A 24,518-nucleotide genomic window follows, 5' to 3' on the forward strand; every position below is an offset into this window, starting at 1 on the left:
GAAACAAAGAAATGTTTGACTTTATTTATTTTATTTTATTTTTATAGAATTTTTTGAGAATGTTTTTCCCCAATCTGTGTATTACACCTGTCAGCCTAATACTGATAGGCAGCTAATAGGACCCCGCCTACAAACATGGCGGCCATAGCAACCCATCAGCACTCTGAGCTATGAGTTATGGGATGTTACTAGGGTGATCTATGAGTTATGGGATGTCAGTTACTAGGGTGATATATGATTTATGGGATGTTACTAGGGTGATATATGAGTTATGGGATGTCAGTTACTAGGGTGATATATGATTTATGGGACGTTTCTTTTTTTTTTTTTTTTTCTATAATGTAGATGGTGAGCCCCACATAGAGCTCACAATGTACATTTTCCCCTATCAGTATGTCTTTGGAATATGGGATGGAAATCCATGCAAACACGGGGAGAACATACAAACTCCTTACAGATGGTTTTCTGCCCTTGGCGGGATTTGAACACCAGGACTCCAGCGCTGCAAGGCTGTAGTGCTAACCACTGAGCCACCGTGTGGCCCTGGGACATTTCTATGGTGATCTATGAGTTATGGGATGTTACTAGGGTGATATATGAGTTATGGGACGTTTCTATGGTGATCTATGATTTATGGGATGTTACTAGGGTGATCTATGAGTTATGGGATGTTACTAGGGTGATATATGAGTTATGGGATGTTACTAGGGTGATATATGATTTATGGGATGTTACTAGGGTGATATATGAGTTATGGGATGTTACTAGGGTGATATATGAGTTATGGGATGTTACTAGGGTGATATATGATTTATGGGATGTTACTAGGGTGATATACGAGTTATGGGATGTTACTAGGGTGATATATGATTTATGGGATGTTACTAGGGTGATATATGAGTTATGGGATGTTACTAGGGTGATATATGAGTTATGGGATGTTACTAGGGGGATCTATGAGTTATGGGATGTTACTAGGGTGATATATGAGTTATGGGATGTTACTAGGGTGATATATGATTTATGGGATGTTACTAGGGTGATATATGAGTTATGGGATGTTACTAGGGGGGATCTATGAGTTATGGGATGTTACTAGGGTGATATATGATTTATGGGATGTTACTAGGGTGATATATGAGTTATGGGATGTTACTAGGGTGATATATGATTTATGGGATGTTACTAGGGTGATATATGATTTATGGGATGTTACTAGGGTGATATATGAGTTATGGGATGTTACTAGGGTGATATATGAGTTATGGGATGTTACTAGGGTGATATATGAGTTATGGGATGTTACTAGTGTGATATATGATTTATGGGATGTTACTAGGGTGATCTATGATTTATGGCATGTTATTGTGATCTTTGATTTTCAGGAAGTTAATACAATGATCTATGAGTTATGGGATGTTTTCATGGTTATCTGAATTATGGGATGGTATTATGGTTATTTGTGAATTATGGGATGTTATTATGGTTATTTGTGAATTATGGGATGTTATTATGGTATATTGTTATGGTTATCTATGATATATGGTATGTTATAGTGATTTATGAGTTATGGGATGTTATTATGGTTATATGTGAATTACATTATGTTATTATGGTATATTGTTATGGTGATCTATGAGTTGTGGGATGTTATTATGGGGATCTGTGCCTTATGGGATGTTATTGTTATTATGATATATTGTTATGGTTATCTATGATTAATGGGATGTTATTATAGTGATTTGAGTTATGCAATGTTATTATAGTTATCTGAGTTATGGGATGTTATTATGGGAATCTGTAACTTATGGGATGTTATTGTGGGAATCTGTGACTTATGGGATGTTATTATGGCATGTTTTTATGGTTATCTATGATTTATGGGATGTTATTATGGTATAGTGTTATGGTTATGTATGATTTATGACATATTATTATGGTGATGTAAGATCTATGGGATGTCGTTATTCTGAGTATTTTCTGCCTGCAGTGGAGGAATTATTTTGCACCATGGCGTGTAGATATTCGTTATTGCATTGCTTCTGTCCCTCTGTTTTTGCTGTTTTGCTTCCTTTAATGGATTGTTTAGTCCTTGTTTTTTTATTTCTATTGACTTTGCTGTGTAAATATATGTGTCCAGCCGGCCATGCATCTAACAAAGTATATTCCATTTACCTTACTGGTAATGTTCGGTCTCCTTTCCTTCTGTCCATTTCTCTCTGGGGAACAGGATACCAGCGAAAATTCAATTTCCAATTAAATCCACCGTAAGTCATGTCTGAACCGGCCATGTACTCAAATGTGTCATCGCTTATTACATCGATTATTGGACAAACCACCGTTTTCCTGGAGACACAAATATGAAACAGAACAAAACAAATCTAAACTTCCTACACAAGCAGATTATGGCGGGTGCTGACGACTCGGAGGCTGGTAAATAATAGTAATTACCTCCGGATTATTCATGGCTTTCAGTCATAATATCCATTATTTTTATTCAGATCATTTGTATTAATTTCTGCTGAGCTGTCAACCATGTCTGAATGCAATAATTCAAGCCTAACTCAGTAAGCGTACACTCACACATGCAAGTTTCAGCCTGTTTTCGTGCAGAAAAAAAAATACAGCCTTAAAGGGTTATTCCAATGTCATCAATCTTAGGGACCGTTCACACGGAGCAAACGTGCGTGTATTTTGGCAAAATACACGTGTAAAAATAAGACTCCCATTTACTTTGTGCCATGCGCATGCGCCGTAGTCCCTCATTGAACTCATGTTATTGGACACCACCTATGACTGTTAAAGATAATGACCGCGATAGGATACGGAGTTTTTTAGAGCCTAATCCCCAGGCTGCTGATGGTTTGGGGGTCCCAACAAGTCTGGCAGGTTCCCTTTAAAGAATGATAATGATATATATTTACCATAAGCAGGTAGATAGCTTAAAGTGACTTTTAAGCAAAAACCATCCAGTGTATATATATATATATATATGAAGTGTAACACTATTTCTGGCATTATATGACGTGCGTAGGGTAATTTTCAATAGTTTTCCCGTCTGCAGGTTCTATCATTAATTCTCACTGTTCCCTGGACTAGTGGGTAGACGCCAGCTATTAGAATGTCTCCCATAGACAACACATAGAAAAAACAGGAGATCCCATTTCTCTATGTCTTTGTCATATACAAACAGAAGCTGCAGCAGCATGGAAGGCAACATACAGCAGAAAGGAGCAGTGTTAGTGTGAAACTGACTGTGAGGTGAGATAAAACAGATACTAGAAGCTGCAGAATTAGCTATGCTGTAGCTAGAAACTGTAACATCAGTTCTATATGATTGCGCCCTAATTGTGAATCCAGCTGTGGGGTGAGATAAAACAGATACTAGAAGCTACAGAATTATCTATGCTGTAGCTAGAACCTGTAACATCAGTTCTATATGATTACGCCCTAATTGTGAATCCAGCTGTGGGGTGAGATAAAACACATAGTAGAAGCTGCAGCATTATCTGTGCTGTAGTTAGAAATTGTAACATAATTTCCATACACTTAGGCCTGGTTCACATCTCTGTTGGTAATCCATTCAGTGGAGTCCCACCTGAACGGACTACCGAACGCACTGGCAAGTGGTGTGCAGTGAAAGCACACAGATCCTATAGACTATCATGGGGTCCATATGCTTTCCACACGGTCTCCGCATGAAACATGCAGACAGAAAAGTAGTTCACGATCTACTTTCCTGTCCGCATGACTCGTGCGGAGACCCTACGGAAAACACACAGAACCCATTATAGTGTATGGGGTCCGTGTGCTTTTACTGCACATTGCTTGCCAATGCATTCAGTAGTTCGTTCGGGGGGTCCCCATGCAGACTCCCCGAACGGATTACTGACGCAGATGTGAACGAGGCCTTACACCCTAACTGTGACTCCAGCTGTGGGGTGAGATAAAACACATACTAGAAGCTGCAAAATCATCTATGCTGTAGCTAGAAACTGTAACATCATTTCCATATACTTACTCCCTAACTGATAATCTGTCTCATCTCTCAAGAAGGATTTAGCAGTAACTTTAGAGTCAGTGAATAGTTTAGGAAACTGATGAAAATAAGCCTAATAAATAAAGTATTTCTCCCCAATAGGATATGATGCAAAGTTTCTGATCGGACCTTTTACTATTGATTCGTTCAAATAAAAACTCTTGCCCATCTAAGGCCAAAAACTTTAGATTTAGAAAACAGATTTATCCCTGCGTTCATTAGGTGCAAGGATAGGTAATGGTTAAAATAAAGCTCAGCTTTTGGGTTGGGGGATGGGTTACATTATCCTGCATCTGTAGTACGTTGCTTGACCGTGTGTTGTATATACAGGGTGTTGCGTATATATAGTGTTAGATCTATAATGTATTTATACTCATATGGAGTGTGAAAATTGGAAATGACCCATCTTATGTACTGATGGAGCAGCTTTTATTGATGCATTCTCATGGTTAGTCGGACTACACCGCCGGTATTCTGCGCAGCATTACTTAACCTTTGATTTATTGACCGGGATCCCACATGAAGCTGACGCATTCTTCCTATATCCACACAGTTTCCCTCCAGTGTTTTCCACAGTCTATAAATATACTATTCAGATAGCCGGCTTTCTAAGAAATTGACTTTATTGTATCTCTATTATGGAAATGAGGCGGTAAGCTCCGCTAGAGCAAGGACTGATATGAATGAACACATTGTACAGCGCTGTGGGATGTGTCAATGTCATTAACATAAAACATGGTAATAAATGTTTTCCACTGGAGAGAATGATATGGCTTCCTGTGACATCTGTATTGTACGCCGCGACTTGGGCAACACATTCTGCTTCACCAGTATAGAGACTCTTAATGGACATTTCAGAGGCAATCTTTGATATTTTGGAGACGTGAAATATCGCCATTGGCAGAGCCATATTTAAAGCCCTGACTACAGCTTGTTGGTATCGTGATCCTGACACTCAGCATTGGGCTCATAGGCACCGGCAGGCCCCGGGCGGCTCCGCATATACAGGAACACAAGGGAATCGGATTCTAAATTTTCTATTACACAAACATCTGGAGCTTACATAAAGTAGATGAATGCAACGATATGGTAGGAAGGATAAATAAGACAATAATCTGACGGCTGTCTTGAAGCATACGGATATCAAATATTAGAGAAGTGGTTATGCAAAAATTACAGAATTATCTCATTGTGTATTAGGTCCGGTACACATCTACGTTCGGGCCATTCCGTTCCCCTCTCTGCATGAAAAATGCAGAGAGAAAAGACCTACAAGTAGCGCTTTTTTTCCACATTTTTTGCAGAGAGACCACACGGACTCCATTATAGTCTATGGGATTCCTTAGGTAACTGCTTCCCCACTTCCAGTCTGGTGCTGGAAGTGGCGAACCAGGGCTGGGACCGTGCAACAGGGCGCTGAGGATCGGTGACAAGGACTTTCAAGTGCAAAGGTTATCGTTTATACATCTTTATTATCAGCTTTGATGGTTTTGTGATACTCTGTCAGGAGATGTATACGCTATATACTGTATTTGTTATATGTGCAGCCACCAAGTGGTTCTTAGGTAAGTGACTATCACTAATGTTGTAAGCTCTTTGACATATCGTATTGAATTTATAGCATGAGAAATTGGAGGTTAAAAAAAATTTGAGCCGTCAGTGGACACATTTGTAGATATTATTAGCAAATGTAACTCCATATTAGAGCACCACCTTAAGGAGAACGCTATAAGTTTGAAGAACATTGTACACACCTGTCTTCTTTTATTCTGGCGAGCAGGGGCTCCAGCCACCCCACTGTGCATTCACAATGAGCATCTAGGAAAGTTATCACTTGACCCCTCGAAACATTCGCTCCTCGAAGGCGTGCCCTTATCAATCCCGACCTCTGTTCCATCCGCAAAATTTTGACTGGAACTTCAAGTTGTTTGACGTATTTTTCCAAGGGATTCTTAAGAAATTCTTGGAAGGATGAAAATACAAAAAAATTTTAAAATCAAACATGGTTTTAAGCTTGGTGTCTCAAAACAGGTAAGTGTGGACACGTGTCCTTCAGGGACCTGGGGTTTGCTTTTAGGTCCTAGCGGGTGAGTGTTATCTGTTGGAACACTAAACACATAAAATACTGATACCATGTCAAGAGTGTCTCCCCCTTCTTTCTCTACTCTTCCTTAATAATATTTTTGTCTCGTGTTTCAAAAACTTTTCTCTGGAGCTCAGTCATGTCCCCATCCTCCTCCTCCACCCAGTCCTGCTGCCTGGCTGTAAGACAACACCAGACCCATCCTTCTGTTCTGTCTGCAGTTGAACAAAAGACCATTAAGGGGGTTTTAAGAAATAATTGAAGAACAAAGTGGGTGGAAGCAGTGGGTTACATTAAAAACGTGATACTCAGTTATTCCAGGTCCCTGGGTTGGTCAGCATATCCCCAGTTCTTTATGGCCCTCAGACTGCTCGGGTAGGAAGTGCGAGGACTCAGGTGGTCACAGTCACGAATCACTAGCCTCAGTGGTCACATGTTGGGTACCAGTGATCTAACAGCAGTGATGTCATTGGTAACCCATGGACTGCAGTTCCATCATGAGCAACGGAGGGACGGAGGAACACAGTGCTGAAAACAAGGACCAGAAGCAATGAGCACTATTTCTTTCTTTAATTTACCCCATCCCTGGCCCACAGTTGGTCTTTCATTGATCCTAGAAAGCCCCTTTAAGCCCTGCCCCATTAGCAAAGCCCCAACCTTCTAGTTGACCTCCCGCCATTGACGTAACGGATCAGCAGAAGTTTAACCCTTCATGTCAGGGCCATGCAAAAAATTCTTCAGGCTCACAACAGTATTCCTTTTTATTTCTATCATTCCTTTCTAGGTCTGGTGCTCCTTTACCCTTTATAAGACACGGGGGCGGTCTTGATTTATTACTTCTATAATTATCTTTATCTTCACGTAACTTCTGGCCTTCCAAAAGAAGAAACACGATCCAAAACCCAGACAAAATGGTGATACGTGAATATTGATGATTGTTTTTTCACACCATGGAGTGATAAATTAGACTAAAGAAAAGCAATAAGATTACGGCCTGTACCTCGCTCACTCGCATCGTCAACCAAAATGATTTCTGATAATAGATGGTGCGGCGACCGATTGATGACACTGTGGACGGTCCGCAGCAGCGTGCTCCAGGCCTCGTTGTGGAAAACTATGACTATGCTGGTGTTGGGAAGTTCATCCGAATAAACTTTAGTCTTGCATCTGCCGAAACAAAGGTAAAAGCTGTGAATAAATGATGTAACACAGATAGTAGGGTTGGGTATATACCTGCGCTTGTTGCCCGTTCAGAGTTTCTGTTCTCCATTCTTCTCGAAAAATGCAGAAAGACCACATTTTTCGGGTGCGAACTTGGCGGACTTCATTAAAGTCTATGGTGTCCGCGGGTTTCCATGGGTAACCACTTTTTAAGCCAATTGGGATTCTGATTTTTGGGTCCCCAAGTGGACCCGAAGAACGGAAAACCGAATGCAGGTGTGAGTCCAGTATAAGGGTGCATTCACACAGAGTAACGTGCCGCGTGACCTGGCACGTATACGCCGTGTGAGATTTTGAGCAACGTATACGCTCCCATTGATTTCAATGGGAGCCTGGATCGTATACGCCGCGTTATTTTGCGGCCAAAAAATCACGGCCGCAAAATAATGCGGCGTATACGAGACTAACTCCCATTGAAATCAATGGGAGCGTATACGGCGCTCAAAATCTCACACGGCGTATACGTGCCAGGTCACACGGCACGTTACTCCGTGTGAATGCACCCTAATATAGTAAAAGAAGGCTGTATAAAGATACAAGTCCAACAAGTCCAACCTAGTTGACCCAAAGGAAAAAAAAAAAAAACACCCATGACGCTGGGTTCACACAAGCGCTCGATCTACGTTTTCAGGTTTCCATCTTCTGCCGACAGAAGACGGAAACCTGTCAGTCCGTGTCCAGCCGTGAGCGCCGGTGAGCGCTTTATGCTGTCCGCAGTGAAACCGTATTTTTTTTAACTGGACACAAAGTCCTGCATGTCCAACTTTGTGTCCGGTTAAAAAAAATTGTTTCGCCGTGGAGAGCACAAAACACTCACCGGCGCTCACGGCTGGACACTTTTCAAACCCATTCAAATGAATGATTTTGAAAATCTTTTGTCCAGTCTTGGGCAGGAAACAGAAACCTGCATAACAGAGATCCGGGGCGCAGATGTGAACGAGACCTGAGGTGGATACCAATTGCCACACCAGAGGAAGAAAAACCTTTCCCAATTCCAAATTGATACAAATTATCAGCCATCAATTCCTCGTTAAATCAGTTTGATACAATGTAATGAAATACTACAAGTAAAACACTTGGAAGTCTCCCAATCACAACACAACCCTTGGGTGTCCATAAATAGCTATACGATATCAATCCTGGACTCTGATCACAACAACAACATTGTCTTGAAAAGCTGATCATCTCTCTATCATACTCTCAGCTCCCTGACCGCGATATTCAGTACGATATCATCAATCACACAGGATTCAATGACAACATTGTAGGACGATTCTTCATCTCCTCCGCCAGTAATTACCCATCTGCAGTGACCAACATTAGTCCGGTCTACAATGTAATCGCCTGTCTATGGCACGCACGATGTAAAATGGTCCTTAAATGAATAATGCTTGTAGAGTTTATTCTACAGATGTAAAGTAATGCATAACTAGGGGACAGAGACAGTGACAGCGCCGCTGCCAATAAATAGGGCATGTTAGCACAATGTGGCGCGTTCTGCCGATACAGATGGCTAATGATTTACTGGAGCCGCTTTGGAGCTCCGCTACCACGCTACACAATGAATGGAAACTTTGCAGATATTACTTTGGCAATAAGTCAAATTGTCACATATTTCGTTTACCCCAAAGGGATATTTCGTGCATCTATTTTGTATAATTGTTATTTGGCTACTAAGCGCTGTTTGGTGTTTGTTGGAAGAAAATCACTGTCGAATATGTTGAAAGCGTCCTACATCATGTACAGAGGATTAGAAAGAAAGACTGGAAAGCGGCAAATACAGCCAACAATCCCCGGCCAGGCTGTATCACATAGGGCGGGGGTATACTGGGCATTTACGTGGGCCAGTCAAGTATTACATCTGAAGCCATCTAATGCAGGTTTTTATAGTTTAGGTTTATGTTTCTTTGTTCAAGACCAGACACATTTTTGTTTCGATAAAAAAAAAAAAAAATCATTTCAGTTATTATTAAAATATTTTTTGCATTTTTATTCAGTGATACTTAAGAGTTTATTTTTTTTATATAATTTTTATTTTATTTTTTATTTTTTTTGTTTTTTTTGCTTTTTTTAACATCCAAGAACACCCAAACAAAAAGGAGGGGAAAGTTTCTGGGTTTTTTTTTTTTTTTTTTCATGTTTTTATTTTTATTTTTTTTAAATAGCTATTAATTTTTTTACTCTCCGATACAGTAATTTTTATGGTGGTGATGCCAAAGAGTTTTGTGGGATGATGATAACTTGTGATGTGGGCATGGACGTGACATTCATTTTTTAAATTTTGCTTTTCTTATTTTTATTTTTTATTTTTATTTACGCTAGGCTCACACCGGAACTGGGGTTTCTGTTCTTCAGGCCCGCTTGGAGACCCGAAAAAAGGAAACCTAATCCGCTGAAGAAATAGTTATTAGAGATGAGCGAACACTGTTCGGAACAGCCGTTCCGAACAGCACACTCCCATAGAAATGAATGGACGTAGCCGGCACACGGGGGGGGGGGGGGGGGGGGGGTTAAGCGACTGGCTGCCGGCAAAGTGTACGTGCCAGCTGCTTCCATTCATTTCTATGGGAGCGTGCTGTTCGGAACGGCTGATCCGAACAGTGTTCGCTCATCTCTAATAGTTATCTGTGGAAACCCATAGACTATAATGGGGTCCTACAGGTTTCTGTCCAGTTTCCGCCGAAAAAATGCAGAGAGAAAAGCTCTTGCAGGATTTTTGCCTCCGCATTCTTCAAACAGAATGGGAATGGAATCGCCCAACGGAAACCTAGCGCAGGTGTGAATTCAGTATTAGTTTTTGCACATTTTGCATCCCCTTTTGGCTTTTTTTGTAGAGTTTTTGCAGAGTTTCCCCTTTAGCTAAAACATTTGCCCCAGTCACAGGAGTAATACAGTCTCCAATTACTGCAGAGCTGATCGTGGTCCTCTATGACCCAGAAATTCCTGAAGTGCCTTAAAACAGATTACATAACCACATAGCCAAAAGGGAAGTTGCATCCTGGTGGCTCCCATAGCTTATACACAGTGTCTATCAAGTCACAACCTATTTGACATCACACATAGAGCATACAGCCAGCCCTGATCTCAGACAGTATTCAGACTCTGACTTTGCCTGACCCCTTGGTGCTCGGTTCTATAGTCCATGACCTGTCTTGTCAGGTGTCGCTAAATCGAGAGGAACCATTTGGCGACCATTCGGCACTCCTTCCACTCCACAAAATCAGGATCTCTGTATGTGGGATGAAGGTTAAAGACCAGGAGTCCCAGTAAAACAACACCCTTAGGGTGGGTTCACACCTGCGCCCGGTCTCCGCTTTCAGTCTCCGAGAGAAACTGGACAGGAGTCAGAAACCTGATAGTCAGTTTTCAAACCCATTCACTTGAATGGGTTTGCAAAGTGACCACTCATGAGCATCTTCTGCCCCTCCGCAACAAACCGTGTTTTTTGTAACCGGGTACCAAGTCCTGCATTTCCAACTTTGTGCCCAGTTAAAAAAAACGGTTTCCCCACGGACAGGCACAAGACGCACACGGGCAGTCACTTTGCAAACCCATTCAAGTGTATGGCTTTGAAAACTGACCACCGGCTTTCCGTCTCCTGTCCAGTTTCTTTTGGCAGAAGATGGAAACCCGAAAGCGGAGACCGGGCGCAGGTGTGAACCCTTCCTTAGGAGTGGCCTAAAGTCATCAGTTTGGTGACACAGTGAGCCCATAATCCTATGTAATCTACACATATAAAGGATAGATAGCATATCAATTTGTGACATCGTATCATAAAAGACTGCTCACCTAATAACACACTGAAATGGGACATGTCCAGCCAAGAAGAAAGACGGACAGGACACATCTGTAAACCAACATGGGGGAGGGGCTGGTATCTACACAGCCTTAGCGCATGCTGGTTTTCATTTCTGTTGGAGAATACAACCGCTATAAAGCCATAATGTAAGGTATTAACACCCTTTTAAACAATGATGGAGCACACGCTGTCAGCGGTACGAGAAGGTTTACACCACTGCTATTCCTTGTCAAAATGATACGTTTCAGTATGGCATATAGTAGATTGGTATTTACCATCCAAAGTACATAAAAGCCTTCCCGAGCACAGTAATAGTCCTGAGTGTGGTATATTAAGGATGTGCCTGGCAGTGGGTTGTCAGGACGAAATGACATGAAATTAAAATTCTTCCAGTACAATGTAGCAAAAAAGCTGATTGATGTGTGGAAAGCGTTGCGTTTCGCTACTGAAACAGTCATGCTAATGCTTCCCTACCAAACAGACAGTGTTCTTCAAGCCTGGTATTACAATGGCAAATTGAATGAAGTCAAAACAATAGTTAATCAGAATGACAACATAAAAGGAGAAGACAACAAAGAAACGAAGGAAACTCATTAATAGCAGCAACATTGCTTTATGTCCTTTGGAAATCTATTGACTTTTTTTTTATTTCCCAACAAAGTGACTTTACAAAGTGTTTGCAGCTTCAACAATTTTTAATTGGCTAGTAACAATCTTATGGCACAGCTATGGGGACCCATAAGGCATATGTCACGCCGTCACCAGATCAGCAGCAAACATTGGATGTAATGGATGATTAAGCAAGTTATTCTATAAACAGCCTCACAAACACGTGACATGGATTTTAGAATTTATCACAACCACATAAAGTAAGATTAAAGGAAATCTATCACTAGACCCCAGCGTGTCACTCTAGTCCTGCAGATAGATAGGTTACTGTCACCAGAACCAGCATATCACCCCAGACCTGCAGATACTAACCTATCTACCTGCGGGGATGGCGTGATATGCTGGTTCTGACAACTGTAACCTATCTATCTGCAGAGATGGGGTGATATGCTGGTTCTGGTGACACTAACCTATCTATCTGCAGGGCTGGGGTGATATGCTGGTTCTGGTGACAGTAACCTATCTATCTGCAGGGCTGGGGTGATATGCTGGTTCTGGTGACACTAACCTATCTATCTGCAGGGCTGGGGTGATATGCTGGTTCTGGTGACACTAACCTATCTATCTGCAGGGCTGGGGTGATATGCTGGTTCTGGTGACAGTAACCTATCTATCTGCAGGACTGGGGTGATATGCTGGTTCTGGTGACAGTAACCTATCTATCTGCAGGGCTGGGGTGATATGCTGATTCTGGTGACAGTAACCTATCTATCTGCAGGGCTGAGGTGATATGCTGGTTCTGGTGACACTAACCTATCTAACTGCAGGGCTGGGGTGATATGCTGGTTCTGGTGACAGTAACCTATCTATCTGCAGGGCTCTGGGGTGATATGCTGGTTCTGGTGACACTAACCTATCTATCTGCAAGGCTGGGGTGATATGCTGGGGTCTGGTGCCACTAACCTATCTATTTGCAGGATTGAGGTGATGTTGGGTTCTGGTGACATACCTCCTTTAACATTTGGAACTTCTATTCCTGCAGCTGCGTCCCCCTCCTCTCTTCCTCCCTTCCTTCTCCTCCCAGTTCTATTTGCTTTATTACTTTACAGAAACTGGAAACTGAATACGCACAAGAAGCCTAAAGACAGGAAACTACTGACAGCTGGAAGATGTTCCCCCGTTACAAGATATATGTTAGTTTTATGCAAAAACATTGCAATGATCTGTCATCCATCTCACCTAGGAACAAAAAAAATCAAAGGAGCCAAATATAACTAAAACCATCCCCAGAAATATTCAGGCACCAAGAAGATGGCGGGAAGTGAAGGACGCCTGGCAATTACCTCCGCGTGGCCGCCTCTGATAACTCTATTTTCCAGCCCGGTACTAAGACAATACCAAAAAGAAGACTTTGGATGTTTTTAAGGCTCCGGAGCGATATGGACAACTGAGGTTATCTCAGAGATGAAGTAGCACCGCTGTTCTTTCAGCTGTGGAGGAGAACCCCTGCTGCTTAAAAGCTGCTTTCTTGTCTAGCATAGCATTATGCCCAGCAGAAAAGAGGCTTCTAAAAAATTCTGCGAACAGTCTTGGCTAAAATAGTATACAAAAGGAAATGACTGCAGTAATGTGCGGTGTGGGCCCCGGAATGGGCAGCAGTTGATAATTGGATTTATTTATTTTTAATTAATTTTAGAGCCAGTACAGGAAGCTTTTAGGAACTTCCAGGTGACGTCTCTGACACCCTACATGTCTAAGGGTTAAGGCGGTAGTTACATCACATGGTACCTATAAAACAGACAGTGTGCCATGTGGACACTCAAGGGGCCCCACTGAGGGCCATACAGCTATTTGTACATACTTTTGCCTCACCAGCACTAGCTTGAAATGCTACATGGTTTCTTGGTTCAGTTTTGGTAACCACGCGCCCACTGGGGTCATGTATGACTCGGTCTCCTGCACTTATTGCCCATCAGTGCCCAAGGGCGTGCAGACTGTGTTAGATTAGAACAACATGGCTGGTGCTACAGTACCACGTATAGATCACTGACAAGATGGCGCTGTCCCTGGAGGAAATTACGTATGCAACTTTTTTATAAGGGGTTAGGTATGGGTTTGCCACCAGGACACCACACAGATCAGCTGTGCTAGGTGGTCTCTGGTCCCAGAACTTGTACAAGGGAAGCCAAAAAGGGATTGGCAGCGGTTGCCTGGAATAGGTGCAGAGTCCAAGTGTCAGACTTAGCCTGAGGCTAACAGAATCAAAATACCCCCCAACCCGAAAAATCCCTTGAATGCCTTTACTACTCATTACCCCATAGGCTAGGAAGCTTTTTTTCCATATGCTAATAAAGAAGTGTCCTACTTGTTCTTGCCACAAATTCCACAGCTGATCCCGTCACAGAATGCGGAGTGAGACTCAGGGTCATTGGCTCTGCTTTGGCTTTGTACCATGGGATCCATTGAGCATTAATAGGATCCCATGGATAGGAATCTGAGATAGAAGACTTCAAATTACATAGTATGAACCAAGTCTTAAAGGGAAAAAAATCCTGCAATTGTGACTCTGACCACTAAAACAAATAATACACTGAGACCTCCTGTTTTCTGTAGGAGATTTCTTTTCAGCAGTCACCTCACTGATGATCACAGTGATCATGTATCCTATCCTACTAATATAATAAATGTGTAAGTTTTACGCAAAAACGGCTAAACAGATTTGAATGAAATTCGGCACATAGATAGTTTGTAACCTCGATCAAAACATAGGCTACTTTTTACTCCAGTAAATGATATGGCTTCATGACTGTTATGAATTTATATTCACATACTATATTACACTGCTCCTGCAGAAGCTTATCTCAGGTCCCAGGTCTGCTATCTCTCTGTGTAAACACTCAGCTAACCCTCAGTGGATTATGTACATACATTTGCATATTATCTGATCTGCCCCAGGCAGTGCGGACAAACTGACATGGGCAAACACCTTTAATCCACATTGGCAGTTTGTCAATTTTAAACATGCCGGGAAAAAGAGAATCTAATTTGTCGCAACATCGAGAGCTATGAAGGTAGCCAGAAGTCACAGAGTTCTCCTCAAGCGGAGCTGAAGGGGATCATTGACACCAACAACACATGCATTATATGGCATCCCAGCGAGCTGCTGAGATGCCAGGACAAGTACAGGCACGGTGCAAGAAACAAGTTCAGCAGCAGGACAGCTTAAGAACTGCCAAAACGCCGGAGCAGGCAAACCATCGACGGCAGCAATTTGCTGAATATAGGCGGATCATCCACTCCAACAACTCGCAGACGAAGTCACGGGCAGAGGCTAGTAAGTAGATAAGGCACAGAATCCAGCAGTCACAATAGATAATGTCACATCTTATCTACTCCCCTCTCTGCACAGGTCACATAAGCATGCCTAGAAAATTCTCCCAAAGGCCCATGGTCCATCTCTAGGAGACAAGAAGGCACAAACTATTTTAGGCTTAGTGGCCAGAGTTGGAATTGCAAAAAAAAAACATGGAAAATTAAAAACATCCACAAAAATTCTGTTTGATATAAAAACGTGATTGAAAAATAAGTCATTTTTATATCTTTAGCACTGATCAAAGCAGGATTTATAGCCGCGGCCCGCGGAAACTGCGCTAAATGACTATAAAGACCGCTATCTCCTGTACGGCCCCCCCTGTAGTTACCCTGCTTTACAATCCATAGCATATAACTCGCAGTAATGCGGTGAACGCTGCCGTAAACTATCTCTTTCTCCTATAGATCTTTTTTTCTATTAATTCACAATTTCAGCAAGTCACCGGCATAATATATGAAGAAATATTTTTGTTGAGTCGCAGCTTTTCTCGGCGAAACATAAAATTGTATTAATCTCGTCCTCTCGGCGCTCGGCTTTACATTTCTGATTCATTTCTTCATACATCACGGCATTACAGGGTTTATTAGACTGCGCCTTGGTGACAGAGTCCTTGTATATACAAGAAGTCAATGGATGTATTGCAAGATGGATCTCTATGGCCCATTGGTTTTACGCTCAGCATATTTTCCTAAATTATTTGCAGCTTCTTGATCACCGGATTGCAGGCTTGGCAATAATGCTATAAAACTAATGTACATTATTCCATTATTAGATCTGAGTTATCTGGCTCTGTAATGGTAGCGATTACAGTACCCGCTCTGTATAGGCTGCGTAATCCTCCTCTCCAACTGCTCTGCTTGTGTGTCAGTCCTTACTGTAGTGATGGCATTATATTCATGACTGCTATTGGCCATTTCCAGATAAAGTGAATGTTGGGTATTAACGGTAAGCGTCAGGTATGTCCATGACATGGATGTCCATAGATAAAAAGGCGGGTAGTCGTCAAAAATTGTACTGTGACCCCACTAGTGACCTCTTTTAGAGGTCCTGGTCTTAAAATGACTCCCCTATTAGACAACAGGTATAGAGCATTAACCTTTTCTTTGCCGTACACCACCAAGGATGCTAATTTTAACCCTTCCAGTGCCCTGGACCAGTAGGGATGTGATATGGTCCTTTCCATAATGTCATTGTTATCGACACCCTTAATATTCAAGACCACTTTGTGTACTGGCTCTGACGTCTTAAATATCCTAGATGACCATTGACTATGGCATTGAATGGGCTATCCAGGAATTATAGGATCTTCAGCAGCGGCCGAGGCTGTAAAACCAAAAATTCACCCTAATATATCCCTGGAGCTCCCTTGTACAATCCCGGTCCCCTTAGCTTTTGTTTCTAGAAGTGGCAGTGGCGTAACTAGAAATGGCAGGGCCCCGTGGCGAACTTTTGACATGGGAACCCCCCCCCCCCCCCGACCGACACCGATGCCGAGGACCTCAACTGACCCCCCCCTCCGCATTCCTGCACGCTCTATTATGCCCCATAGTGGCCCCTTCACACAGTATTATTCCCCATAGTGGCCCCTGTACACAGTATTATCCCCCATAGTGGCCTCTGCACACAGTATTATCCCCCATAGTGGCTCCTGCACACAGTATTATCCCCCATAGTGGCCCCTGCACACAGTATTATCCCCCATAGTGGCTCCTGCACACAGTATTATCCCCAATAGTGGCCCCTGCACACAGTATTATCCCCCATAGTGGCCCCTGCACACAGTATTATCCCCCATAGTGGCCCCTGCACACAGTATTATCCCCCATACTAGCCCCTGCACACAGTATTATGTCCCATAGTGGCCCCTGCACACAGTATTATCCCCCATAGTGGTCCCTGCACACAGTATTATGTCCCATAGTGGCCCCTGCACACAGTATTATCCCCCATACTAGCCCCTGCACACAGTATTATGTCCCATAGTGGCCCCTGCACACAGTATTATCCCCCATAGTGGCCCCTGCACACAGTATTATGGCCCATAGTGGCCCCTGCACACAGTATTATGTCCCATAGTGGCCCCTGCACACAGTATTATCCCCCATAGTGGCCCCTGCACACAGCATTATGGCCCATAGTGGCCCCTGCACACAGTATTATGTCCCACTGTGGACACACATAAACAATTATTATACTCTGGGGTCTTTTCAGACCCCAGAGTATAATAATCGGAGACCGAGGGGAAAAAAAAACATTAAAAAAACTACTGTTACTCACCTATCTCCCGTCTCCTACGCTGTCGGCCTCCAAAGTAGTCGATCTTCAATGACGTCAGATGTCACATGACGTCAGGCGACTAGGCCAAAGTCTGCACAGATCGTGGAGAAGTAAGTAACAGTGTTTTTTATGTTTCTTACCTCTCCCGGTCCACTGATCATTATACTCAGGGGACCGAAAAGACCCCCGAATATAATGATAGCAGCGGTAGCGGCTGTCACCGGGCCCCTAATGTCCCGGGCCCTGTGGCAGCTGCCTCTGCTGCTATGGCGGTAGTTACGCCACTGAGAAGTGGGGAGGTTGACGTGACAAGTGCGGCCGATCGGTCTTTTGAGTCCCTTCACTTCCTGTCTCGAGTCCCAGCACAGGAAGGGTACTGCCCAACAGAGTACCATGGCAAAGTGAGTGTGCCGTTGTGTCTGGACAATCCCTTTAAGCACCAAAGTTGTAGGTATTGATACCCTTGATGCTCTAGTCCACCAGGGGTGTTACTGATAATCCATAACCACTTGAAGCCCCCCAAAATATTACCATCATGAGGACAAGGACCAAACTAAACTTCTGCCCCAAGCCCCTCACGCTTTTCGCTACCATAGATCTTTAATATTCGGCGCGGGTATTCTTCTTAATTTCCCCTGGATTTCCCTACACTTTACATTACAGTAACAATTACCGGGCCGTGGGCTGCGGCGTTTGGAAGGTTTTTATGCTATGAAATAATAGGAATGGTATAAAGTGCAGACAAGCGAGGTTGTGCCGCAGACAAGACAACAATGCTGTTCTTTCTGCTGACAGAGAGATCCCCTGCTGTCCAAAAAGCTGCTTTCTAGTCTGGCACTGATTCTCTAGGCGTTGATCTGTTATGTCTGTTGGCTTTATGCAGCTTCATACGTGAAAAATCCCGCCACGTTCTTATTAACTGCCTACTGTAGGAGTGTTACAGATCTGGGGCGCGTAGCACATTTCGTTACACGGTGGTAGCGTCGTTGTCATGTCAATGATAGGGGTTGTAGTCATTCCTGCTGCGGTAGTCTAGAGCGTCATCCTATATCCTTGTAATGCATTGTTCCTGTAAGTAACACGATGTAAAGTGAAGTCATTCTGTAGAAACTTAATGAGCCGAATAATATCCACAAAATTATCGGAGAGCTCTTCAATGTGCCAGTGGTGCCCTCTTCACAGCGCCGTGGCAATGGCGACATTACAAAGACGCGAATTCTAGATGAACAGGGAACGTGTCGTCTGCATAGAAATGTATTGTTCGGATTGTACTGGGTAGGGGTTAGTGGGGTTCGACGGCCAAGACCCTTAAGCAAAGGCTCACATACAGTCCTATGAAAAAGTTTGGGCACCCCTATTAATCTTAATCATTTTTAGTTCTAAATATTTTGGTATTTGCAGCAGCCATTTCAGTTTGATATATCTAATAACTGATGGACACAGTAATATTTCAGGATTGAAATGAGGTTTATTGTACTAACAGAAAATGTGCAATATGCATTAAACCAAAATTTGACCGGTGCAAAAGTATGGGCACCTCAACAGAAAAGTGACATTAATATTTAGTACATCCTCCTTTTGCAAAGATAACAGCCTCTAGTCGCTTCCTGTAGCTTTTAATCAGTTCCTGGATCCTGGATAAAGGTATTTTGGACAAACAATTCAAGTTCAGTTAAGTTAGATGGTCGCCGAGCATGGACAGCCCGCTTCAAATCATCCCACAGATGTTCAATGATATTCAGGTCTGGGGACTGGGATGGCCATTCCAGAACATTGTAATTGTTCCTCTGCATGAATGCCTGAGTTGATTTGGAGCGGTGTTTTGGATCATTGTCTTGCTGAAATATCCATCCCCGGCGTAACTTCAACTTCGTCACTGATTCTTGAACATTATTCTCAAGAATCTGCTGATACTGAGTGGAATCCATGCGACCCTCAACTTTAACAAGATTCCCGATGCCGGCATTGGCCACACAGCCCCAAAGCATGATGGAACCTCCACCAAATTTTACAGTGGGTAGCATGTGTTTTTCTTGTAATGCTGTTTTTTTTGGACGCCATGCATAACGCCTTTTTGTATGACCAAACAACTCAATGTTTGTTTCATCAGTCCACAGGAACTTCTTCCAAAATGAAGCTGGCTTGTCCAAATGTGCTTTTTCATACCTCAGGCGACTCTGTTTGTGGTGTGCTTGCAGAAACGGCTTCTTTCTCATCACTCTCCCATACAGCTTCTATTTGTGCAAAGTGCGCTGTATTGTTACCGATGCACAGTGACACCATCTGCAGCAAGATGATGCTGCAGCTCTTTGGAGGTGGTCTGTGGATTGTCCTTGACTGTTCTCACCATTCTTCTTCTCTGCCTTTCTGATATTTTTCTTGGCCTGCCACTTCTGGGCTTAACAAGAACTGTCCCTGTGGTCTTCCATTTCCTTACTATGTTCCTCACAGTGGAAACTGACAGGTTAAATCTCTGAGACAACTTTTTGTATCCTTCCCCTGAACAACTATGTTGAACAATCTTTGTTTTCAGATCATTTGAGAGCGGGCTGTCCATGTTCGGCGACCATCAAACTTAACTGAACTTGAATTGTTTTGTAGAAAGAAATGGTCCAAAATCCCTTCATCCAGGATCCAGGAACTGATTAAAAGCTACAGGAAGCGACTAGAGGCTGTTATCTTTGCAAAAGGAGGATGTACTAAATATTAATGTCACTTTTCTGTTGAGGTGCCCATACTTTTGCACCGGTCAAATTTTGGTTTAATGCATATTGCGCATTTTCTGTTAGTACAATAAACCTCATTTCAATCCTGAAATATTACTGTGTCCATCAGTTATTAGATATATCAAACTGACATGGCTGCTGCAAACACCAAAATATTTAGAACTAAAAATGATTAAGATTAATAGGGGTGCCCAAACTTTTTCATAGGACTGTATCTTGGTGCAAAACTCAGCTTCGGTCCCCTGCACAATTTTTTATCACACATGTCCCATTTGTACAATTCTCTTTCTTTCTATATCTGGGCCCAGACCGCCATGACGATTTCTCCAGTTCCTGGACAAGTAAATAGCAATTGCATTTTAATTTTTGTATTATTTTTAATTGCAATTTAGAAAACCAGGAGCAGCTGTAAATTTTGCATTTCCCCAAAGAGTTGTCCTATCCCCTTGAGTCAGTGGCATAACTAGGAATGATGGAGCCCCGTGGCGAACTTTTGATATGGGGTCCCCCTGACCAATACCAAAGGCTCCAACCAACTCCCCCCCCCCCTCACGCCAGCATGCAATATTATGCCCCATAGTGGCCCCTGCACACACAGCTTGATGCCTCATAGTGGCCCCTGCACAGACAGCATGATGTTCCAAAGTGGCCCCTGCACATACAGCATGATGCCTCATAGTGGCCCCTGCACACACAGTATGATGCCTCATAGTGGCCCCTGCACACACAGTATGATGCCTCATAGTGGCCCCTGCACACACAGTATGATGCCTCATAGTGGCCCCTGCGCACATAGCATGATGCCTCATAGTGGCCCCTGCACACACAGCATGATGCCTCATAGTGGCCCCTGCACACACAGTATGATGCCTCATAGTGGCCCCTGCACACACAGTATGATGCCTCATAGTGGCCCCTGCACCCACAGTATAATGCCTCATAGTGGCCCCTGCACACACAGCATGATGCCTCATAGTGGCCCCTGCACACACAGCATGATGCCTCATAGAGGCCCATGCATACACAGTATGATGCTGCATAGTGGCCCCTGCACACACAGCATGATGCCTCATAGTGGCCCCTGCACACACAGCATGATGCCTCATAGAGGCCCCTGCACACACAGTATGATGCTGCATAGTGGCCCCTGCACACACAGCATGATGCCTCATAGTGTCCCCTGCACACACAGCATGATGCCTCATAGAGGCCCCTGCACACACAGCATGATGCCTCATAGAGGGCTCAATAACTCCAGCGGGTAACTGCCTATTAAAAAAAAACAAAAAAACACAGTGGTAGTGGCTGTCGCCGGGCCCCCTAATGTCCCGGGTCCTGTGGCCACCGTTGCTACCCTGGTAGTTACGCCCCTGCCTTGAGTCATTATTCCTACCACCAAGTATAATTTCCCTTTTCTACCAGATTTCTCTATAGACATCTATTTCCAGCTTGACAACTTTTGCTAAAGTCAACGCCAACTTCTCGGAGAGTATCTAAAGCGAGGCAGTGAAGTTACTGACCCATCTTAGATTTTTTTCCTGGCCTTCATCATTTCTCGATAATGGAGAACACATCACACAATGCCCTCTGGGCTGAGAAATGTGTGAGAACGCCATGTTGTTCACACTCCATTAACTCCACTCTGCATATTGTTCTGATAAATGACTGGAGTATATAGACCGCGCTCGCGTCTGGAGAACGTGTTACAGGTTCCGTGTACAAAGCAAAACGCAACTTACTGTAAAACTCCCATTAGGAGGTTGGCATAGAACAATGCCAATATGTCACACTGAATAAAAATAGGGATTGGATTGAAGAGCGGGTCAGCATGATGTACAACCGCTGCGAGCGAGTATAATCCCCGCTATTGTCTAACCTGCAAGGGATTGATTAAAAATAATTTCTTATAAATTGCTCCGGTCATTGGGAATAATAGTAAGTTACCTTGTGGTGTACACTTCAATGGATTTACTGAATACGTGCAGAAAAGAGGCACAGTGTGGTACAACGGGCACTGTGTAATACTGGTGAGATAATAGTGACCGCTGGGTACTACGTAGGCACAGCATGGCTCAGTATTGGCACAACCACACAATGTGGGCAGAATATCAGGGTGGCCGTCCAGGGCTCCATCACAGCTGGCCTGCACATACACATGGATGATTTTAATTTCTGGTTCCAGTCCGGACCACCTTCATCACCACCACCACCAGTCAGCCAAAGGCAGATGTGGAGGTTGAGATAAGTCACATAGACACAAGTCAGTGTAGTCTCAAACCCAGGATCTTCCATACGGCAGGCGGGCACCCTAAGTGGGTGCTCAAATATAGGAATTTGATGCAGAATCTGCTTCAAGTTCAATGGTGTCCTTCCCATTCTTTAATACATTACATCAAATTATTACCACCGTAATATACAAAAGAGTGTCGCCTACACTAAATGTGGCCCACTGTATATGTGTCAGTCACTGCAATAGTGTGACATAGGTATATGACAGTCCAACATAATACACATCAGGGGTCCCATCTGTTTGCCAGTCAGTTCTGTCTTGGATTGTTACAATTGGATTGTCCAGGGGTGGCTTGGCCCACCAGACTACCAGAAGATCCTCCGTTGGTCTCAGACTCTGACTCAAAAGACACTCACATTTCAAGGATACTAAGGTCTATTTCCTTGGGGTTATTGGTGAGTAGTCCCCAGAGTCAGTCCCACCAACATGGCTGAGGCCCATTCACATCTACTTTCGGGTTTCCGTTCGGGAAGTCCACTTTGGGGCCCCCTGAACGGAAACCTATATGCATTAAAAAATAATTACCTAAGGAAACCCACGGACCCTATAGACTATATGGGGTCTGTGTGGCTTCTGCTCGATTTCAGGACTTTTGCTTTGCAGAATCTATATGGACCCCATTACAATCTATGGAGGCCATGGGTTTCCCATGGGGGGTCTCCAAGTGGCATCCCTGAACGGAAACCCGAACGCTGATGTGAACTGGGCCTCAGATATCCCAAATATATTGATGTTTCACGGAAAAAGATCTTGGATTACTGAATGACAGGAAGCAATAATGCTTATTACAAATGTGAGCCGCTGGAAAGTAGGACGCGGCATCATGCACTGAAGAGGAGATGTATCTGAATAGTCAGATGATATATCGTCTGCATCTAATTCAGTAGGATGTGTCTGTAGTAACAAAGGCTATGCTCATAACAACCTCATTTTCCACATTAGACTCCCGGCCGCCGTCAGGGGAATCGGTGCCTCTGTGATTACACTATGATGATGGCGACTTAATATTTCTCCGTAAGCGGCTGCGGTTTACTAATTAAAGGCTAGGTCCATTAATGTGCTTTGTTTATGTAAGGCCGGTCGGACAGGTTTATCCTCCAATTAAAGTGCTCACGCCGGGCAAATATACTCCAACATGAAAGTATCCTCTGTTGAGTTTCAGGCTGTAACATCAACCAAACAATTTTCTAATACTAAATATGGGCAAAATTGCTTCCATTGCAGCGCGGCCTTCTCATCAATATTCACTGCAGAGATACAGCACTGACTAATCTTAAGACTAAGATAAGATCCCCGGAACCGAAAGGCAAAACACAAGGTCCCTCCCTACAGCGCCAAGGGGCCATTTATGACACTGGTGCCTTCCCTTCTTATTGCTACCTCTGCTCTGCCTATAGCTATGCACCTGTTCACACCTTTATAGGACTCTAATGAAGCAAGAACTGATCAAATAGGCAAGGAATGTACAATATCAAATATTACATTGTATCTCTGTCTATAATAGGACTTTTCATAAATGGATACTACAAGCGAATAGAAGAAACTTTGTAATATATCTTATTCAAGGAAATTGCTTCGTTCTCCATTTATCAGGCTGATTTAATCTAACATAGAAGTCTATGGAGAGGGAAGGAAGAGGCGGCTTAAAAAGACACAAACTGAGGCTGTGAATGAGATAACTCTTTTAACCCTACAATATCTGGTAAGATAATGCTATAACACTGTAGAGAATGGGGCATTACATGTGTTAACCAGTCAGCAGCCTCCCCCTCCTCCTCCCTATCTCCATAGAATGTTGTGAGAATGGATCTAGATATGGGTGATATTAGATATAAGGGTTTGAGTGAAGGTGAAGAGGAGAAAACAGTCTTATAAGTGGAGAAGGAAACAGTATTCTTTAATAAGATAGGTTATGAAAACTATATCATTCATTGCCTTAGAAATTCCCTAATTTCCCAATCCAGAGATTGTTACTGCTTAGAGATCTATCTATCTATCTATCTATCTATCTATCTATCTATCTATCTATTTATCTAACTATCTATTTGTCTAACTAACTATCTATCTATCTCCTATCTATATATCTAACTATCTATCTATA

General features: G+C 43.1%; 1 protein-coding gene across 7 annotated transcripts in view; it reads right to left on the bottom strand.

Annotated features, from left to right (window-relative positions):
* GALNT13 (polypeptide N-acetylgalactosaminyltransferase 13) overlaps positions 1–24,518 on the bottom strand; it is a 184,684-nt gene that overhangs the window by 74,942 nt on the left and 85,224 nt on the right. For all 7 annotated transcript variants that reach the window (XR_012717354.1, XR_012717353.1, XM_075284489.1 and 4 more), the window contains exons 3-5: positions 7,123–7,289; positions 5,794–6,001; positions 2,176–2,346 (exon numbers count right to left, since the gene is read on the bottom strand). Coding sequence is in view for 5 of the 7 variants with exons in the window: in XM_075284489.1 (XP_075140590.1) it covers positions 2,176–2,346; positions 5,794–6,001; positions 7,123–7,289 (546 nt within the window). In the remaining 2 variants the exon portion in view is untranslated. The remainder of the gene's footprint in view (positions 1–2,175; positions 2,347–5,793; positions 6,002–7,122; positions 7,290–24,518) is intronic.

Source organism: Leptodactylus fuscus, chromosome 8, assembly GCF_031893055.1.
Source record: "Leptodactylus fuscus isolate aLepFus1 chromosome 8, aLepFus1.hap2, whole genome shotgun sequence".
NCBI classification, from domain to species: domain Eukaryota; kingdom Metazoa; phylum Chordata; class Amphibia; order Anura; family Leptodactylidae; genus Leptodactylus; species Leptodactylus fuscus.